Source organism: Camelina sativa, chromosome 11, assembly GCF_030686135.1.
Source record: "Camelina sativa cultivar CO46 ecotype springtype chromosome 11, ASM3068613v1".
NCBI classification, from domain to species: Eukaryota; Viridiplantae; Streptophyta; class Magnoliopsida; order Brassicales; family Brassicaceae; genus Camelina; species Camelina sativa.
Window position 1 is genome coordinate 8,541,220 of NC_141890.1, and position 21,088 is coordinate 8,562,307.

The window sequence follows — 21,088 nt, forward strand, 5'->3', positions numbered from 1 at the left end:
TTAAACATAGTTTCTCTTACACGCTTTACTATGGAACCTTCTGAATTTGTTTCCAACAAAAGTTCATTTCTTATTTCCATATCTGTAAAAATAAAGTCAATTGCAATAAATTCGCCATCTTCCTATCAATATGCATAGATTTTTTCAACAAATACAACCAAATAAGGAGTGTCTGAAATGAACTCACAACCGCATGTTATTTAGCCAATGTTTTAAATACCAGACCGGGCGAACCGGTGGATCCGTGACCTGATATGGTAATTGTAGAGTGTCTTTTAACAAAATCTCACCTTATGACATCATATTATATATTAATCACGTATTATCTATAGACTGATACAACCCTCAGCTTCTTATTTGCCTCCATAATTAATCCCCTATTCTCAACTGTCAATAGAAAGTGACAGAGACAGAGAGAAGTTCTATCTATATATTATATAAAATACATTACACAATTATCACAACTAGATTTCAGCACGGATCTAGTCTTCTTATATCTCAATTCTCTCAGATATATAAAGAAGATTTGTGTATCAAACACAACTCGAAGCTTTTGTTGAGGCATGGCTGTGATGAAGCTAAGAAGAGCAGCGACTGTAGCAGGGACATGGCTAAACGAAGCCATTAGCTTCTTCGTGTTCTGTGTTTTAGACATCGTTGATTCATTTCTTTGTCTCATCTACAAAGCAGCAGACTATCTCTTTGAAGCCGAATGGAAGCCTTGCTATTGTTTGTCGGCCAAGGAACCCATCACCACGACTCGAGGGAAGATCCTCTTGTCTCAAAATAATGGCGAATCCAAGATCCTTACTCTTTCGCGGCTTCAAGAACTCGGGTAAATTTTTTTCTTTCTTTTTTTAACGTTTTGTTAGTTATTGCAAATGTATCAATATCAGAATTGTCCAATTACAGATGTGTTAAAAAAACTCAGAATAATTCTTTTGTAAATATTTCATATTTCAAGAGATAAGAATAAATATGTTTCGTCTAATATATGATATAACACATATATATATATATATATACTATAATTTCACAGTTATAAGTTCTAGCTATATATTTATTTTACATCATTACATGTGCTGTCCGCATTCTCCCTAAATGATAATTATTATCATATTTACTACAAAAAATTGACATGCATTAAAGTTCATTGTTGACTTAAAAATGGTACGGTGAGCCAAATTACTTTTATCCCTAGAAGTGGATTATTGAAATCTACTTCCGTTTGATTTTCTTGTAGCGGACGTTCCAAGATTGAGCTGGAGGATATCTCTGAGACACTTTACACACGTCCTTCTCGTCTATCTGACTTTTCTAAAGTATCCGTTAATGAGCTCAATAAACGGTTTGTTAAGGTTACTCGATCCGAGTCCGAGTGTAGCGACCATCATGAGAAGACTAAAAGCAGAAGGAGGAGATCAATAACGAAGTCAAGCTTGACGGTGAACTTCACGGTCGTTGAGAAGCTTCGGGGAAAGATCAACCCGCATAATTTGAGCCACGATGTCTCTCGATGGTCGGATTGTGATTGTGGGTTTTGTACATCGTGGGCCTCTACTAGTGACAAGGATCATTCCCTCTTTGTCAAAACTCAAATCCCAAATGGTAACGGTCACATCTTTTATGTTTAGGAGATATATTAGTAAAACCAGTTTTACTGTTTTTCATTTATAAAACATTTATCTATTACAACAAAGTGGTTGTAGTTTAGTGGTAAGAATTCCACGTTGTGGCCGTGGAGACCTGGGCTCGAAATTTAAATCCCAGCAGCCACACTTTAAATTTTTTAAACCCTTTTTCAAAAAAAAAACAAAAAAAAGAAAACATTTGCATGTTAAGTTCTTATTACACATTTACATGGTAAATGATTGTGTTTAATTATTTTATAAAGCACTCTTTAGAAATAATAAATGCAAATAGGAAATATAAATAGTCGTCTGTATCATGAGTTGCAATTTTGGATTTCGAAACTAGTAAACTAATTTGCGTTTTAAAACAATCGGATTCATTACAACAGGGGTGGCAGCGAAAGAGGATGTTCTGTTCATACATGGTTTCATATCTTCATCAGCGTTTTGGACGGAGACGGTATTTCCAAGCCTGTCAGCGTCCTCCTCGGCTCATAGACTCTTCGCCGTGGATCTTCTAGGATTCGGTAAGAGTCCAAAGCCAGCTGATTCACTCTACACGTTGAGAGAACACGTAGAGATGATCGAGAAATCTGTCTTACACAAACACAATGTAAAGTCTTTACATATCGTGGCTCACTCTTTGGGATGCATTTTGGCGCTTAGCCTCGCCGCTAGACACGGCGGCTTAGTCAAGTCACTTACCCTCCTTGCTCCGGTGAGTTAATTACTTTACGCACATTATGGACCTGTCTTTATTGGTTTCTATGCATGCAGAACATAAATTTTGCATGATAAATTACTATTAAAAGTTAATAATAACAACAGGTTCCTAATCGTCATTATATTATGAATATTATGTTGGTCAGTCATTTTAGCTGGAATAATTGAACAAGTTAAGGAAAAATACAACTTTATTGGTTTTGTCACACATATGAATAAGAGATGTGACGTATAGGACTAATAGAATACGTGTAAATGTGTATTTGTGGGCAGCCGTACTATCCAGTACCGGCGGGAGAGGCGAAGCCGAGGCAGTACGTGATGAAGAAAGTGGCACCGAGGAAGGTTTGGCCGCCTATAGCTTTAGGAGCGTCGATGGCTTGTTGGTACGAACACGTTAGTCGTACCATTTGTCTCCTTATCTGCAAACACCACCGTCTTTGGCAGTTCCTTGCAAATCTCATCACCCGTAATAACAGGTTTTAATTTACTTTTTATCAACTATTTTCTTTGTTTTCATTTAATTTTATTAATCCACCCAACCAAATTCGAATCGATTAATATCAGGAGAGGAATTCACATTCCTTAAAAAATGTAATAAAATTCAGATCCAAAAACTTAAAATCCAACGGAAGTAAAACAGTTTCCCATACTTAACTAGCTAGTACACAAAGTCACAACCCGCAGCGGCAATCGTTAATAATACATGAGGGTAAAATGTTGGTTGTTTTTTTGTCAGGTTGTTTGGAATATTTTTGGAAATTTAGTGATGTCAAAAATTAGGTTTAGTCTCTCTATATATGTATTTGTTTTTAGCATGTAAATGTCATATTTAATTGAAAGGAAACAATTGATGGTTGATGTGGCTAGTTAGTATACCAAACCACCTCCAAATGGACTAAATCCACTAACAAATTTAATTCGTAGCCGCATCTGGTCGCTGGCTAGTAAGTGTCTACTTAGTTTACGATTATTAATTCAACTTATTCATCAAATTAATTTACAGATATAGTACAACTCTACGTGGTGTTAGCTTAATCATCAAGTTACATCAGATAACCAGATATAGAAAGCCACGGGTTTTTGACATACCATCAGTATACCTTCTTTCATTGGAGGAAAGCTTTAAAACAAACGGTGTCTTAGGCAACCTACTTTAGACTCTATAGTATGCTATGCTAAATTTAAAAATTCCAACCTTAAGTACTTATGGCTATGTGTACTTGGAGCAATGGAAATTGATTCTACTTTTGAAATGTCTAGGTTGGTTGATCGGCATATTTCAGTGACAAGAATGTATAGATTTTACGACTCTGTTTTGTAGTTTCTACGTTTTAGGAATATAAATGGTTAGAACTTAGAAGTAATGCTCTTGTCCTACCAATACAACCAACCATTGGAAATTAAATTAATAAAAAATAGAATATAATTCATCCAATCAAATTATGCGTTCGACTCCAAAACCAAAAACCATGAATTCTTTAATTAAAAAAACAAAAATAACTATAATAAATGCGCAAGTTTGATTAGTGTCATTGGTTATTAGCGCAGCACCCATATACTTGAGACAGTAGATCTCTTTTGATAATAGTCCAAAAACTTTTTTGGTTTTTTTTTGTGCAAAGTCCAAAACCAATAACTAATATATTGATATGTAACTACATTTTGATTTATCATATATTGTACTAATAGTTAATTTTCTCTATCTAGGACTGTAAACTTTTTAATAGAAGGTTTCATGTGTCACACGCACAACGCAGCGTGGCACACTCTACACAACATTTTATGTGGGACAGGAAGCAAACTCGATACGTATCTAGACATCGTTCGAGATAAACTAAAGTGCAACGTGGCCATCTTCCACGGAGGTGACGACGAACTCATCCCTGTCGAGTGTAGCTACAACGTTAAACAGCGGATTCCTCGGGCGCGAGTTAAGGTTCTTGAGCACAAAGATCACATCACCATGGTCGTTGGCAGACAAGATGAGTTTGCCAGAGAGCTCCAAGAGATTTGGAAGACTTCTTCTAGCTAAAATTATGTTTGATGAAAATTTGTGGTAGATTAATTAATATCAATTGTTCTATGTGTAATGGTTGGTAAAAATATTTTCAAGAGCATTATAAATTAAGGAAATCCTTATGTACTATGAGAAAATCCAGGAAAGGAGTATTAAAATAATAATTTTCGAATCTAATTTATTCATTTATCATATATGCTTTTATTTTTTGGTTTCTAAGAAGGCATACTGTATGTGGTGAACCAAAGCAAAAAAAATAGAAGGTATACGTTTGACTCCTAATTCTGCTATTGCATCCTCTTACTGGTCCCCAAACAGGGCCGCCCTGCTTACCCAATAACATAAATAATCCGCATATCAAACTTTTTTTTGTCAACTGATGTTATTGATAAAGCTTTAAAAGATATAAGGTGGAATACAACATAAACCGGTGGAAAACAAGATATCCCCGGAATCTAAAGCCCAAAAAAGAGAAATTAAGCCGCCGAACAAAAGAGAAATTCCCAGAAATTAAAAAAGAAACCAATAATTAAACTTACTAAGTAGAGAATTTAGATTCTAGAAGAAAGCGAACCCTTAAACTAAAGACATAAGCAACAAAGCTAAATCCTTAAACAAATACTAATCTTAGGAAGCAAGACAAACTCTTCTCTTGAACCACATGCAAGTGAGAAATACTAAGGAAGCCCACGGCCAATCTGAAGCTAACGTCAACCTCCTCCTATCCTCAAGAGAGCTGATCTCTCATAACCAGAACCAAATACTTCATAATCCGACAAGCAAGACCCGAACACACTTCCGAATATGACGATGACGACACCGCGTCCAAAATCATCTGTGTATAAGCATTTCAAAACGCCATCAGATCTACACAAATCTGCAAAGCCAAGACAAGGAGTGAAGCATAACTTCTCACTAAAACTGAGCTTCAACAAGCACAATGATAGAGCGAGAAAGCTATCAACCACAACGAACAAACCATGAGAAGAGCCAACTGCAAACCAAGAAGACTAGCACGTCTTCTAATATAACGAAGCCAAAGCTTAGAAAGGGAACAAGCCTTATGGGAATCAAAGGCTGGAAGAGAGGACCAAGGGTGAGAGGCAAGATAAAGGCTGGGCGGACATAACGCAATCACAGTCAAACAAACACAAACGGCAATCAAACGATGAGAAGCACAAGAACGGAACCGAAGGAAGGGAAGGGTCAAGAAGACATTTTATTCTTCGAGTCGCACCGTGGTACTACAAGCTCCGGAATTACTAATATCAACTTGCAACCACTAAACCCAACATAATTGGCCGCTCCAACCGCAACCACAAAGCCCAAGGTCGCAACTCTAACCAAACCACAAAACTCCTCAATCTAGATCCAAAATTCATCCACACCTACGAGACTACCACCAACAGAAGAGAGGAAACTTACTATGAAGAGTAAAGGCCACAAAAGTTAGGGAAACCAACCGAGCAAATAATCCGCATATCAAACTATTCGGTAGTTTTTCCAATATGTTCACAAAAAAAAAAAAAAATCTGATTTGAGCGTCATAAATTTCTTACAATACCCACATGGACAATGACATAACATAAATTCACTATAAAAGTTGATTATATGTCATTTTCAACTATTTACAGATTTCTAATCTCAAAACTTCTTCTTAAGTGTTAAAAAGTTTTTTTTTCTTTTTTGTTGACAACTTATATTTCCTTATATGTAATTTTGTTTTCAATGGTATATTTATTATGCCTGCCAATTAGCCGATGATTCCTAAAAGTGGGTCATATTGGTTGAACAAATTAACCAACAATATTAATGGGTGTCTTGGACCCATCCAACCATATTATTCCGTCAGTACTTTAAAGCTCCACGTAAATGTATTATGCATATCCATATAATATATCAACTCAATTAGGGCTGGGAAAAAGAACCAATAACCAAAAAACCGACTGAACCGAATCCAGAAAACCAAACGAAGCCAAACGAAACCAAACCGAAATTCCTCAAATAATCGAATGGTTAGTAAAATTCTATATCCAAACTAACCTAAACTGAACCGAATCGAACCAATAACTAAACACTTAACCGAAATATCCAAAAACTTAAAAGATACAAAATATTATATACTTAATATTATGTAAAACTTTAAAATAAACTTAAAAAATTAATTATTTCTTGTTTCAAAACAGTATTTAAATAATCAATATATTTAAAATGTTATTATTTTGAATTACAAAGTTAAATACTATTTTGTAAAATTGAATCAATATTATCCCTCTTTTTGTATTTTTGTATTTTTGGTTAATTTCAGTTATATTTAATTAGTTTTGGTTATATTAGGTTTATTTGGTTAATTTCAATATAATTTATGATAGTTATGGTTACCTATTTAACTAACTGAACCGAACCGAAACAAAACCAAAAGAACCGAAATTTCTAAATATCCAAATAGTTATTATATTACTAAATTAAAAATAACTGAAACCGAATACAGCCGAACTAAAACCAAACGGTTAACCAACGTCCATGCCTAATTACTCAATGGTGGATGAAAATATGAGAAAAGCGCCCTCCTTTATTAATTAACTAGTGATGGACCCGCACGTACGTGCGGAGTTTATTTTGATATTTAAAAAAAAATTGTTTCAAACAATATTTTTTTAATTAAGTTTTTGGTAATGGTATGATTATTATAGATTGTTTTTTAGTTTGTTATACTGATATTAATGGGTCAATAGGTAAAAATGAAACGACAAAAACAATTGGTATTTTTTAGGCTTGGATATAAAAACTGTACCCGAATATCCAACCCAAAATCCGATCCGAAAACCAGGTTCAGATTAGGTACGGATTTACCTATAGAATTCTATTGGGTTCTATTTTCCAAATACATGTAGGTTTAGATTAGGATAAGATAATACCCGACATCCGTTCGGGTACCCATCAAACCTGAAAATATAAATATATCTAAAATTATTTATAATATTTAGTATTAATATAATTCATTATCCAAAATTATAATTATAATTTTGACTACAATTAGTTTTATACCTAAATATCAAAAATAATCAAAATATCTAAAAAAAAAATTGTTAAATAAGCTAAAATTTAGCTAATTTTATTTAAATTAAATTAATATGAAAGATTATTTTTTTGCATACCCGATAGTTCAGATACTAATCAGGTTATGAAATTTGTAATCCAAACCGATCCAAACCTGGTAGTATCCAAATTGAACCGAACCCATATATATAAAAAAATATTAAATAGATTATATTTTTCTAAACCCGCTAACCCGAAACAGATATGTTAATACCCGAACCTGAACGGGTGAATGTCTATCTTCACCGAAGGAAATCGACACTACTAAAGTTAGATGATTCACCCGATTAAAGTTCCATCAAATTTGATGTCTCCGATATCATCCTTGCCGTCTCCGCTTTCAGTTCCGCCTGAGAAAACAACTGTTTTTTAATCGATCTCATCCAGTGGATCTCTTCCTTGGTACTTTTTCTTTTCCTTCATTCTTCTCATTTCTACCCGCGATCCCTATTTCTTATGAATCTCTAGATCTTCTGAGCTTAATCCTATGACCACCATAGGTAAGTCTAATCACCTCTCTTTCATATTGGTATTATTTTCCGACGAAATCGAATCAGATTCAAGTCGATATGCTTTGTTTTTTTTTTTTTTCCTTTGCTCCATGTTCATATTATTCCGTATGTTTTAGATTTGAGTCTTTACTCATACTAAATTAAACCAAAAGCTTAATTAATTAGGTACAATAAGTTGTGTTTTTTTTTTTTTAATAAGTAGCAGCCCCAATTGGGTTTTGACGTTATTTACCAGATCCCATCATCATTTTATGTATTCCATATTGAATCCCTCGATCTGAGCTGTCTCTTCAATCTTTATATGATTTCTTTGTTGCCGCTCCTTTGTGTTTTTCATTAATTGTTTGTTCAGTTTTGCAGAAGAGAGAAACAAAAAAGAATGGAAAGCAATCAAGCATTGTTATGGGATGTGAGATTAACGCACATCCATTGTTAATTAGATTGATGCAGTCTTATCATCGGTTCTCTATGTGTTTCCATTTATTGGATCTCTTAAGTTCTCCGTTGGAGAGAAAGCAAGGTATGTATGTGTTTGATTGTCTTCGAATAATCTCTAGTGCAATTTCGATTCACATACATAAGTTATCTGATATATGTATCTCTTTTATTTTGCATGTGTTTCCAAGTTTATGAGAGCAATCAAAGATAATATTGACATATATATATATATATATAACACAGTTTCGTAGCGAAACTTGATTCAAACCATTATTTCAGGTTCCATTGCTTTTCAGTTTAGATTTTATTTATTTATTCAAACCATTATTTCAGGTTCCATTGTTTCCAATTTCGCCAGTCTGGATGAAGTTCTGAAACATCATTGACCTGAGTCATGTGAGATGAAACAGGAGAAAATGTAAGTTCATTGGAACCTATGGAAAAGATTTTCAAAAGTTTTAAATAAAATAGTAACACTTACTGCAGTATCAGCCAATACCATCTCTAGTGTCTCTCCAGTGTGTGTGAGTGAAACCATCCATGGCAGCCATTTCTTCTATTAAGGTGAATCTCTGAGCTATTATTTTAGGTTTCATTTGCTTGGTTGTTTATGCCGTCACTTTGGTTTTTATAGATGTTTAGGATATGAGTAGTTGTGATTGTGAAGAGGATGATTAGGGATTGATTCAAGATTTTATGGAATCAATTTTAAATTTTCAGTTAATTTTTTTATTTTATTTTTGGTTTCAAATGATATTGTAGAGGATGATTAGGGATTGCATTAAAATTGATTACGATTTTAATTGATTTTATTGGACTCGCTGATTTTTTGGAGATTAGATGACGAACAGAAATGGTATGTTTTCTTTGGAATGCTGTTTTTTCGCAGATTGAATGACAAACAGAATTATATGGAAGATCTTTAATATGATGCTATTTTAATTTGCTCTCAGGTTTGGAAAGAAGAAAGTGTTTGGATACTCATGTAACGTATCTAAGATCCGAACAAACTAAACTCCAAACACATCGGGTCCGCGTGCTTCTACTCAAGCAGATTACTTCTTTGCCCTCAAAATTTTTTTCCTTTGTTCTTTGCTTTTTTATTTCATAGGGGCATTGTATGGTATATTGGTTTTATTGTTTTTTTTATTTTTAAGTGTGTTTCCAATTAATAGTATAGATAAATGATATATTAATTATTCCACAAACAATAGTTCAAAACTCTACAGTTTCAGACTTTCAGTTCAAGGATATATAGACTACTGTAGACTTTATAAATTCGATTAGTACTGTTTTCACATGATTTATATCTTGGACATATGGTACGCTGTCGTTAAATAATTTGCTCGTTAAGTGAATATGTAGTGTATTTCCATGTTAATGTGATTCTACTCATACAAATATATTTGTTGCGAGATTTTATTTGATATAATTTCTTTCTAGTCCAAATACAAGTGAAAATCTCCAAGTACATACTTCATCGTAAATAAAAAATATTAGATTTGAAATTATTTATTTTATCAATCGCTTTCAATTATAAAATAAAGTCCACTGCATCACAAATCAAATTTTTCTTCACAGTATAACTATTAAAATGTACAGAAATATATTTAAAAATAATTAAAGACATATATATAAATATATATCAATAACGTTTTAAGAAAAAAATCAACACTCCCAGAAAATATATTACTCCCTCCGTTTCATAATATAGGATGTTTGGAGAAATATTTTTGTTTCATAATATAAGATGTTTCCAATTTTCTATGCAAATTTTAGATTAATTTCATATTTTATATTATGCAGTCTTGTTTATGATTGGTTAAACTTTTTAAAAGCAACCATTTTTTAATATACGTGTTTTATCTAAAACATCTTATATTTTAAAACGGAGAGAGTATATTATAATTTTAATAGTAATGGCATAGAGCAACCTTACCAGATATATAAAAATAAAACAAAAAGAGCAACCCAAAATGTAATAATCATACGAGTACGACGAACTACTTAATTATTAGATGAGTTGTTTACTTTTTGGGATTCTCCAAGTAAAAGTTACGTTTCTCTTCCTCGTCCATGAATGCAGTAACGTGAAAAGACTTGCCGATTCCCATAGGAGTCTTGAAGTAAATCTTCTTGCTCTTTGGCTCCTCCATACTCATCTCCACGATCGGTACCCACATAAACATCTGCTTACTCTTCACTCCTATATATATAACACACACACAAATTCATATACATGAGCTATACATCCATATATACTATGTAGCTATAGGTATATCAAAGATGGTACCTGTCATCTTCTTCATACAAGACTTGTCGACATAGGCAGTGACCTCGAGACCGTAGGAAACGCGAGTGTTGGTGGCTTCGAAGAAATGCTCATAAGGAGAATTTTGCTTCATCCACACGTAACCAGTGGCTCTAACTCTTCCACACTCGACAAGATTCTTCAAAGGCATCACTCCTTTCGGAAACCCTAGCTCCTCCAGAAGCTCCAATGATTGCTTGTAACATTCCTCCGCTCCATACACGATCTCAGCCCCTGCTCTCTCTCCTCCGACAACGACGACTCCTTCGCTCGCCATTTAGTTACGAGATATAGAATTAAACAAAAAACCTAAAAGTAATATTTTCTTCAAAATATGTAGAGGAATATATATAATGTTTGTGCTCAGGATTTTGGAAGATATATAAATTTAAACGAAATAAAAAGGAGAGAAGAAGAGATAGAATATTTTAGAAGATGGGGCTGGTGGTTGAGCGGTGGGTTGTGTGATTCATTTATTTTGTTTGCCTAATTCACTCTCTTGTTACTTTCGTGTGGTTTTTTGTTTGGTTACCTAATTCCCCATATATATTCTCAGTTTGGTCAAAGCAAATAAATATTATTATTTATGAAAAGTCAAAATACATCTTGACTTACTTAATATTGTGGCATTTTATTACTAAAAATGCTTATTGGAATTAATAGACACTTTATTGACTAGAAAATGTCTTAGCAAAATCTTAGCCTATTCATAATTTTTAATCGAAAATCTAGTGTTATTTATTTTAAAATACTTCAATAGTCAATGATTTCTTACCTAAGGCAATACAAACGAAACAATTGTACAGGGTTTATTTGGTAACCAGATGTGAAACTATTTGTTTCTGAAATAGCTGATTTTACTTAATTTTGTTAAGGGGGAGGTATTGGTTTAGGATTTAGAAAGAATTTTAATGACTTTAAAAGTTAGGTAAAATATGTTGTTATTCAATCAAGATTTTTAAAAACTTTTTAAAAATTTGGTGTTATTGGTTGTGGATTTGTAAAAAGTTATCTAAAATCTTGATAAATCTAGTGTTATTGGATTAAGAATTTTATAAAATCATTAAAAGTTTTATGTTATTCAAGTAAAACAAAAGAATCTTGGATTATTAATGAATTCAAATTTTATGTTATTGGTTTAGGATTTTATATCATTTTCTTCATAACAAAAGTCATGAAAACTCTTTCATCAAATAGAAAGATTTTACAAGATTAGAAAAAACAAATCATCAAGATTTTAAAAAACTTTCTAAACAATCTCTTAGAATCCTTCATTTTTAACTTTCAATTTTCTATGATTCTAACAATCAGCAAGAACATAAAGTCATTAAATTTCTTTCTAAATCCTAAACCAATATCTCACCCTAAGTTTAAATGTAGGGATTCTTATGGATTTTGCCATTTCTTCACTCAAATATTATGAATGTGCCATTTTTACTTAAATTTTATAGATTTGCCATTTTTTTTTTTCAAAATGTGTGTTTTTGTAATTTTTTTTTCTAAAATACATACATCATGTCAAATACTAAACTCTAAAAAAAAATGGAACCAAGAAAACCCAAACATAATGTGTTAAATTGTGTTTTTAAATCTAAAAAAAATGGCAAATCTAAAATTTTTAAATGAAATGGCAAAAACTATAAATATCATTGGAAAAAGTCACTATCTAGTAATTAACTCTTAAATATATGGGACAAGACTCCAAGCCCATAACTGTTTCAGATAATCAATAGAAGATAACCGGATCTATAAGTGTGCTGAGAACCGGAAATAGAACAAATCAAGATGTGTTAACAAATTATACCAAAAAAAAAAAAAAAGCAGAGCACGAAGTAGTACAATATCATGAAACAACGATTCCATATACTGTAAGAAAAAGAGATGTTCTTGATCGTAACTCATAAGTTCTTCTTGTTATTCTAAGAATAGGATGATTATAATAATCTAATTACTCTAACTTCATAAGTCTTTTTTTCTCTTCTTTGACTGATCGATCTTATGAAGCTAAGAACTTCATACATATCGGAGGCTTTACTCCGGCGAGTGCAAGCACAGCCGCAGGTAAAGTCCAAAGCCCTTCGCCACAGATTAGTCCTGAAGCCACCGCCGGAACCATAACCTCTGCTTTCTTCCGATTCATCTTCTCCCATACAAACACAACCAAAGTCCCAACACACATGTCGATCGCGAAATAAGCTCCGACAAGGAACGGAACCGCCATCGCCGTCGGAAGCGGCATGAACCTCCCAATCTTTGCCGGAGTAAGATCTCTGACAACGTTGACCAAAACGGCAAACCCGAAAAACCCGTAACACATTTGGAGACAGTGAAGAGGCAGAGCAGAGAAGCCTTGCACTCCAAGAATCGCCATATTTCTGTAAATCAAAGCGTAAGGAGCCTTGAATTCGCCGTTAGGGTTTCCAACGTCGAAGGCTTTGTAGAACAGAAAGAAACTTAGCGGCGTCACGATGCATCCAACGACCGTCCCGATCATTTGGCTAACAAACATAGCCTTAGGTGACGTCATCGTGTAATGAGCCGTCTTGAAATCTTGCATCAAAATACAAGACACCGAAACAACTGATTTGATCAGTCCACAACCGGCTAGTCCAGCTACAACTCCATTCTCTCTTCCCGTCACAGCCGCGATAACGAAAAGACCGATTTTGCCGTAGTTATAAGCCATGTTGATGTCTGTAAGTCCAGCTCCATAAGCGTTACAGAACGCTAGAGAAGGCGCGAAAATGTAAGCTACAATAACGTAATACCATTTGAGCTGAGGAAATATCAGAGGAACCACTACGGTTGAGACCGTAGCGAAGGTAAGATATCCGGCAACTCCGATCCACATCGGGATTTTATCTCTGAGGAAATTCTCATCTTCCTTGAGGTCTTTCCGTGGTTTCTTGTGACCCACGTCATCAAGATCATTAGTTTTGTTCTTCAGTCTTGCGTTGATACTGACAATAGTGACAAAGAGAATCTTAACGAATGTGTAGAGACCGTCGCCAAGGATTAGAGCTACGGATAAGAAGACTTTGTAGCCGTATATGCTCTTCATGTTGTGTTCGTCGAGATTCTCAGGGAACCAAGAGCCTTTAAGTTTATCAAGAAGAGGCCACATTAAGCCATAAGAGAGGATAGCTCCTAAAAGCAAAGAAAGGTTAACCAAATGTGAACAGATCATTCCTGCTCCTACAAATGTCATGCTGAAATCGAAGAAGAACCTGCGAGAAAAAGGATTTGAGTTATCATATGACTCAAGAACTCTAAAATGTTCATGTCTTTTTATTGTATAATTGATGCTTACGTTTGTTTCCAAGCTTTCAAGCCAAAGGTTGGGAATTGTGAAAAGCCACAACCTTCAATACCAGAGAAAAACCACTGGAAGAAACCCCACAAAAAGCTAAATGAGAAGTATTTCATAAAACCACGCACTTGTTTCCTGCAAATCGATTCCAATCAAGATTAGGAAACTTAAGTAACAAATATATCACTTTATGTAAAATTGGTTAATTAACTTACTTGGACTGTTCATCTCCTTGTGTGTGGAAACCATTAATGAGAACAGCAGTAGCTAAGCCACTCGGATATGTTAACTTAAGATCAATGACCATAACCTTTCGCAGAGGGATTAAGACGAAAAGACCGATGAAACAGACAACAAATAGATAAGCAGTCATCCAACCAACCCCTGGTTCTTTTACACTTTTTTCAGAGTTACCTTCCAAGTTCACACCAGACAACACATATGTCTTATGATTTAACCCCAGAAGATATGAAGCAAACCCACCTGAAAAGGGAAACAGAATAATCAAATATTTTTAATCAAAATTTCACAACTCTAGTTTTATATCATATACATCCCAAAAAGCAAAAGCAACATCAACCCTTTTGTTGTGACTCAACTAACCCAAAAGATTTCATAAAAGTTAAACTATTTTAATATGATGGAACTGCTTTTGTAGATCCTTCCACTGAATCTTTGCTTGTTTCACAAGAAAAAGAAACTATAAAGGAAAAAATAAAAGCAGTTATATGTTCTTAACCTCCGACAGCAATGCCGTAACAAGCAACAGCAGATGTCTGAATCATTGTGTTCTCTTGTCTTGTGAACGGCTTGGCGACAAATCCTGATTTCTTGAGAATCTTAGTCCATGTCTGGACAAAGACAAAAGCCAGTAAAGCTGCAGAACTGTTGAGATTTGGAACAATCCCTGTCGTGAGATTTAGCTTCTGAGCTATCACACTGAACACAACACCGATCACTATGCTCACTAACACTCCTCTCACCGTTATCTGCTTCGTCCACGGTTCGGTCGTCCTCCCAGACATCTCTTCCTCTGTTTCATGTTCTTCTTCTTGTAGTGACAGTCCATTGTTGTCTTCTTCCTCTTCTCTCTTGATGTTCTTTCTCTGCTCTATTTCCATTATTGAAACTGAAGATAAAAAGATTAGAGCTTAGCAAATAAAAAATCTTTGGGAGTTATATTTGATACTTATAAAAACAACCAGGATTTGTAGGAATATGAAACTCTGCTTTTTAACCTGAGTGAACAAAAAATACTTTTTAATTTTTTTGGGGTTTGGAAGAGAGAATATAAGGAAAGCTAAAGAACACATTGTCTCTACCCTCTTAGGTGCGCATGTTCGACACGCGCATTGTCCCCACGTAGACGAATCCGTCAAAACACAAACGCCAACGTAGTAATTAAACGCAAATTCTGTGAACGAAAAAGGTAAAATAAAGGAGTTGGGAGAAAATTTGGTACACAAGTCAAGTGGCCAAGTAGATTGTCGTTAGCATCTTGTTCTAAAAGGACATTTAATGATATTTCACCAAGTTTTTTTTTTGTAAGAATCTTTGAATTATTATTACAGCCAAATGAAATAATTGAGTGGTTCGTGTGGGTGCAATGATTTAAAATGTCCTTTTTTGATCAAGGGGTTTGAAAACAAACTTGTCTCCGGCAATCACATCGTCGTAATTAATAAATGTCTCGCACAGCATTACGTGTAAAATTTCCACTCCTCCTTAAATTTGATGATACCTATTTTTTTTCAAATTAAACCATTATTGTTAGTTTTGACTTTTGAGTATAAACTTTCGAAACTGGCCTAGGTTTTACGTCCATGTGAAAAGCCACTTAGATATCCAGCATTGAATCAGTTCAATAAGTTATAAAATCGATCGCTAGTGGATGACAGAACAAAATTGTAAGTTTGAGTGTGGTAACAATGGGGAAATAACTAATTTAACATATTATTGTTCCCCAGTTTGTTTGACTCAAATTTATAATTTAAAAAACCTCTCCGCGTTTGGATAACGAGCTTATATACGAGTACTATGTAGTATGTACCTTAAATATAGCTAGTTCAAAAAATAACTTTATATGGAATTATAATTTAGGATAATCCATGAGAACAGACACTTTGAATCAATTTATAAGGAAAAAAACTCAAAATATCTTCATCATTATTTATTCAGATGTTAATTTTTTTTCTTAATTAAGAATGGATGTCTTACACTTTGTAGAAATATTTTATATAAATAATGTACACATGCCAATAACCTTAAAAACATATTCGAAATTTGATATTTGTCTAAGAGGATTATAACAAATTATGATCAGGACATGAATATCCAAAACCCATAATTGCAGAATAAATTGAAAAGGAAATGTATATAGATGCCATAATCGTGTATAGATGTGAATATGGTAAAAGTAGTGAGATTCTAAACGAGTGTGGCTCAATGGACCGTAAGACCGATACTTCCACATGTCGAGACAAAGACAATGCACTTTTTTCTTTTCTTCGTTTCTCTTTCTACGCAATCCTTCATCTCAATTATTCTACGAATTAAATCCATTTTATATAACTCCACAGTATGTAGGAAGAGATCCAGCTTTGAGACTGTGGAATTTTCTTTTGTTTTCTTTTTAACTACTAATTAGCAATAACGAAGCTGATGTAGTGATGTTATATATAGATCTAAATAATAGCGATGTTGGAGAAAATGTTACATCTCTAAATAATTATTTGAAGAAATGTGGAGCAACAATGTAAACGAAATCAAATCAAACGTGGAAAAAACACATCCGAGAGAAAGAAGATATAGATTAAAAAAAATAAACAACCAGCGGCGGATCTAGGCATGTGTCCCATACTCATTTTCTTAATTCTTGTGCTCTCGGTAAAAATGATGTTTGCATCCGCCACTGTCAACAACTTAGGACAATTGACAGTTTGACACAAACATATAACTTATGAAGTGTTGTCTAAAGCTTGTGGCTTTTGAGCATGTGGGTTAAGTTTCATGAAAATTCTATCAAAATCGATTAGTAATGAGTTGACTATTTCTCTTTTATAGTATATGGGAATAGTTGTTAGGCTTGATCACATCTTTTATATGAAGTTCCTAACATATCATATGTCATTACTAAAAACGATAAACTAACTCACAAAATAAACTTAGTGATTTAAATCTAATAGTGGGTACAAAGCTGAAACCAAAAACACTTTAAACTTTTTAACTAACATGTTGCTTTCTAATATGACAGAAAATGCGTGTATTACATAGGGATTAGGCCTACTAGGGATTAGATTCGCCCACTTATTATCTAAAATGGAGAAGACAAAAACAAAACACATTAATTTCAAAAATATAAATAGAGTGGGGATATTGATAGGTGGATAGAGACGAAAGAAGAAAAAATGAATACTACTCCTTGACACCATTCATTTGAGAAAGAATCTCATTCACTCTTAAAGTCACAGCTTATCCTCCTACATCCCTACTGTGCTATACATTGACCCCAAACTATGACAACGACTTACTTTTTTTTAACCTTTTGCCAAAACTCTTAACTCTTTTTCTCATCTAACTTAAGCGTTTGCGTCCAAACCGCTTATACCGACAGCGTTTTATGAACGAGTACTAAAAACATTCTTTTCAAGGATACTATTATTCTTTAGTTTCATTGTCATGTTACCCTAAGCTTTTGGTTTTACCTAAGTTTTTGTTTTGGTTGGAATGTTAGTTATTTTTTAGAAACTAGTTGCGGGAAAAACAATAGCGGACTGACCACGTTCTTACTTACATGCCCATGTTACCCAAAGTTAATTTATCATTATCACATGCGTCTAGTAGCAATTATATATATGTATTTGATTTGTAGTCCGTATCTGAACTACGAACTATCTACGTGGTTAATTTATTGTTAAAGAAACTCAGTTTGCAGTGCCCATATCAGATGGTGACAGTAGTCAAACTCTACAAAAATCAAAATTATAAAACTGAATGTCTTAAATCTACATCATGAATCTACAGGTTTGCATATCCCTTTGTGGGCACAGTGCCGGTCCTGTTATATTTGTGGCCAAATACAAAATCCAAATTTGAGGCCTTTATACAAAAAATAATACCACATTGCCAAAAAAAAAATTTCCCAACATAAAATCCAACATAAAACAGAGAATGAGAGAAACGACAGCTTATTTAAACTTCTTCTTGAAGATACTCCTTGTTGCTTTCCGTTCTGCAAAGTCATTCATCAACTTCTCATAATCAAGGTGTTTGATCATGTCTTTTTCAATCGATAACATAGCCAAACCATTCAACCTATCTTGTGACATTGTTGATCTTAAGTAAGACTTGATCAACTTTAGCTTTGAAAAGCTTCGCTCTGCAGAGGCCACTGAAACCGGGATTGTAAGCATAATTCTATAAGCAATCCATGTATTTGGATAACAGTCTTTCAACCTTCTCAAAAATTCTAATACCTCAGCAGTCCTTTTGACATTTTCTGGTAGAACTTCTCGAAAGACCTTGATTTCAAAGAATAAATCAATCCCATCAATATCTGAACGTTCTCCATGCTTAAGAGAAGCTTCAAGATTGATACATGATTCCTTTAAGCTATCATCAGTTGCTGAATTGAGTTTTCTCAGATCAAACAAGAAACCAAACGTTTTCTCATACTCTTGAAATTGGTCTAACCTTGTTTGAAGAGAAACTAGAGCTTGATCCATGATTTTGATGAAATACTCGATTCTAAACTTCCCCTCTTCGCTCAGAACCACACTTTCATCATCAACTTGTCTTGGCTCTTCATCAAAATGGGTTTTCTTTTTAATAGGGCGCTTCCTTTTAACATGAAAGATGGGTTCGATATCCATCTCAACAGCAATTTTTGTGGCTTCAACTTTTGCTGCTTCAAAACCCGTTTCTCTATACTTTTGAAAAAAAGAGACTAACCCTTTTAGTTGTGTAATCTCTGCATCCATATCTATATCTTCACTTTGCAAAGTCTTGCTCACAGTATTCACGACAGCCAAAATATCATACCATATAACAATACTAAACAAAAACTCAAATCCTCCAATTCCGTGAGTTTCACTTATCGCAAGACACTCAGCCTCACTCCGAGTTTTAGGATCTTCTGTGTTTTCAACCAAGAAAAACAGAGCATCACGGATTTCAGGAGCTTGAAAACGTATAGCTTTAACGCTCTCAAGATGACTTTCCCAACGAGTATCTGATAAGGGTTTAAGTGTAGGACCTCCTACCATTTTCTTGTATATATCCCACCTAGTAGTAGAAGGCGAGAACAATGTATATAAACGTTGGATGATCCCAAAAAAATCAATCGCTTTAGTAGATGACTTAGCCATATCACAAAGTGCCAAATTCAGATTATGACAACCACATGGCGTATAAAATGCTCTTGGATTCACATCAAGCATTCTTTTTTGTACTCCTTTATGCTTCCCCTTCATATTTGAGCCATTGTCGTAGCCTTGTCCTCGGACATCATCAATGTCCAAGTTAAGATCAGCCAATGTATCACAAAGTAGATCAAACAACCCTTTTCCTGATTTATCACCAACCTCCAAAAAGTGAATGAAATATTCTGATACCTGAGCTGAATCCATAGAAACATCCACACATCGAATGATAAGAGACATTTGCTCGTTGTGACTAATATCGGGAGTACAATCCAGAATAACTGAAAAATATTTTGCCTCTTGAATCTTCTTAATGATCATAAGCTTCATCTCTGATCCCAACATTGCTATCAATTCATTCTGAATTTTGTGACTGAGATAATGGTATTGAGTTTTCTTCTCTTTGATACGTCTGATGTGCTCCCTGATCACTGGATCAAAAACTCCAAACATTTCAATAAAGCTAAGAAAATTCCCATTGTTGTTCTCACCAATCTTATCATTGCTTCCACGGAAAGCTATATTGCATTTAGCCAAAGTCTTCACTAGTGCAAATAATCTCAATAAAACTTCTCGCCAATGATTTTTCTCTTTCTTGATTTCTTCTTGGACAGACTTATCAATTGGTATATCCTTTTTCAATCTCAACTCCAATTCCATCCATTGGCTCATGCACACAAGGTGACCATGACTACGTTCATGTTGACCAAGCCTTCCTGCAACATTGTTCCAATCCATGAATCCTGTTTTTGCCAATTGAGAAGTATCCTTTTCCCCTGCAAACAGCTTGCAACAGAAACAATAGATTTTCTCTGACTTTTTTGAATAGATTAGCCAACGTCTATCTTGTTTATCACCGTTCTTCATTGGCCTTTTGTAGAGTTTATGAGAAAAATGTCTACCATTGACATTTTTGGGAAACTTATAATCCTCATACGGTCGTGCTAGAGGACCTTTTCCAACCAATAAATCTCTCAACATTTGATCAATTTTTCCCCAATTTGCAGGATCCAAAGAATCCTCATTGAAAGGCACACTATCTCCATGATTACCAACAACATCCTCATCATCTTTCTCAACCCTATTATTATTTGCTTCTTGCTCTTCACTATGGATTCTAACCTCATTAAGTTCTCCTTGCTTAGAAGTTTCACAATGTTCATCAGCTGTTATGTCACTGTGAGATTTTGGTTTTTTCAAATACCTGAACATAGAATTGGCTAGAGATTTTGTTAATTCTTCTTCTCTTTTCTTCTTTCTTTTCTTTGCAGCTCCATCCTCAAATCTCGATTTCATCTCTCTGAAATTGAAAATATATTAAAATATGAGTCTGTGAATCTGTGAATTTAAGAATATTACACAACGAATTGCAAAAAAACAAAAAAGTTACGAAACTTAACTGTAAATGTGTAAGAACTCTCAAATCAAACAACAATTTTGGAAGTTTTTTATATTAAATCAATCGTTATCATTCAGCCATTTACGGTTGTATCTGAAAATCAATTAATCTAGTAGAAAAACTAATACCAAATCAAAGCTTGTCCTCTACGACTCTACTCCAAACGCTCTCTAGTTTTCTCTCGAAAATTCAAGATTGTACTTCAGTACTTGTAAACATATATTG

General features: G+C 34.1%; 4 protein-coding genes and 1 long non-coding RNA gene across 18 annotated transcripts; 2 read left to right on the forward strand and 3 right to left on the reverse strand.

Moving 5' to 3' along the window:
* Positions 1 to 244: 244 nt before the first annotated feature.
* On the forward strand, positions 245 to 4,551 carry LOC104722584 (putative lysophospholipase BODYGUARD 3). The gene is made up of 5 exons (XM_087475953.1): positions 245 to 835; positions 1,244 to 1,608; positions 2,021 to 2,349; positions 2,628 to 2,833; positions 4,065 to 4,551. The coding sequence occupies exons 1-5, from the start codon at positions 564 to 566 to the stop codon at positions 4,387 to 4,389; spliced, it is 1,497 nt and encodes a 498-aa protein (XP_087332079.1). The 5' UTR covers positions 245 to 563; the 3' UTR covers positions 4,390 to 4,551.
* A 3,103-nt stretch (positions 4,552 to 7,654) lies between these two features.
* Positions 7,655 to 9,631, forward strand: LOC104722585 (uncharacterized). Of its 11 annotated transcripts, none has more exons than XR_015572724.1 (6): positions 7,664 to 7,973; positions 8,338 to 8,505; positions 8,757 to 8,841; positions 8,910 to 8,987; positions 9,186 to 9,279; positions 9,377 to 9,631. It is a non-coding gene; the product is annotated as an uncharacterized LOC104722585 (long non-coding RNA). The 11 variants fall into 11 exon arrangements; XR_015572725.1 differs by having other exon boundaries at positions 7,690 to 7,973; positions 9,264 to 9,279; XR_015572726.1 differs by having other exon boundaries at positions 7,708 to 7,973; positions 8,932 to 8,987.
* A 673-nt stretch (positions 9,632 to 10,304) lies between these two features.
* On the reverse strand, positions 10,305 to 11,251 carry LOC104722586 (uncharacterized). Its single transcript, XM_010440780.3, has 2 exons — positions 10,717 to 11,251; positions 10,305 to 10,629 (listed from the first exon to the last, which is right to left on the reverse strand). The coding sequence occupies exons 1-2, from the start codon at positions 11,009 to 11,011 to the stop codon at positions 10,451 to 10,453; spliced, it is 474 nt and encodes a 157-aa protein (XP_010439082.1). The 5' UTR covers positions 11,012 to 11,251; the 3' UTR covers positions 10,305 to 10,450.
* A 1,324-nt stretch (positions 11,252 to 12,575) lies between these two features.
* Positions 12,576 to 15,625, reverse strand: LOC104722587 (metal-nicotianamine transporter YSL1). Of its 4 annotated transcripts, XM_087474630.1 has the most exons (6): positions 15,367 to 15,625; positions 15,247 to 15,282; positions 14,784 to 15,173; positions 14,260 to 14,527; positions 14,045 to 14,179; positions 12,576 to 13,961 (listed from the first exon to the last, which is right to left on the reverse strand). In XM_087474630.1, the coding sequence occupies exons 3-6, from the start codon at positions 15,163 to 15,165 to the stop codon at positions 12,731 to 12,733; spliced, it is 2,016 nt and encodes a 671-aa protein (XP_087330756.1). In that variant the 5' UTR covers positions 15,166 to 15,173; positions 15,247 to 15,282; positions 15,367 to 15,625; the 3' UTR covers positions 12,576 to 12,730. The 4 variants fall into 4 exon arrangements, with proteins under 4 accessions (XP_087330756.1, XP_010439083.1, XP_087330754.1 ...); XM_010440781.3 differs by lacking the exon at positions 15,247 to 15,282 and having other exon boundaries at positions 15,367 to 15,542; XM_087474628.1 differs by having other exon boundaries at positions 14,784 to 15,282; positions 15,367 to 15,539.
* A 2,606-nt stretch (positions 15,626 to 18,231) lies between these two features.
* LOC104727780 (uncharacterized) lies at positions 18,232 to 20,760 on the reverse strand. The gene is given in 5 exon segments (XM_087472318.1): positions 18,232 to 18,736; positions 18,785 to 19,223; positions 19,328 to 19,403; positions 19,405 to 19,796; positions 19,875 to 20,760. Coding segments are annotated over 5 exon segments (2,298 nt in total).
* Positions 20,761 to 21,088: the final 328 nt, after the last annotated feature.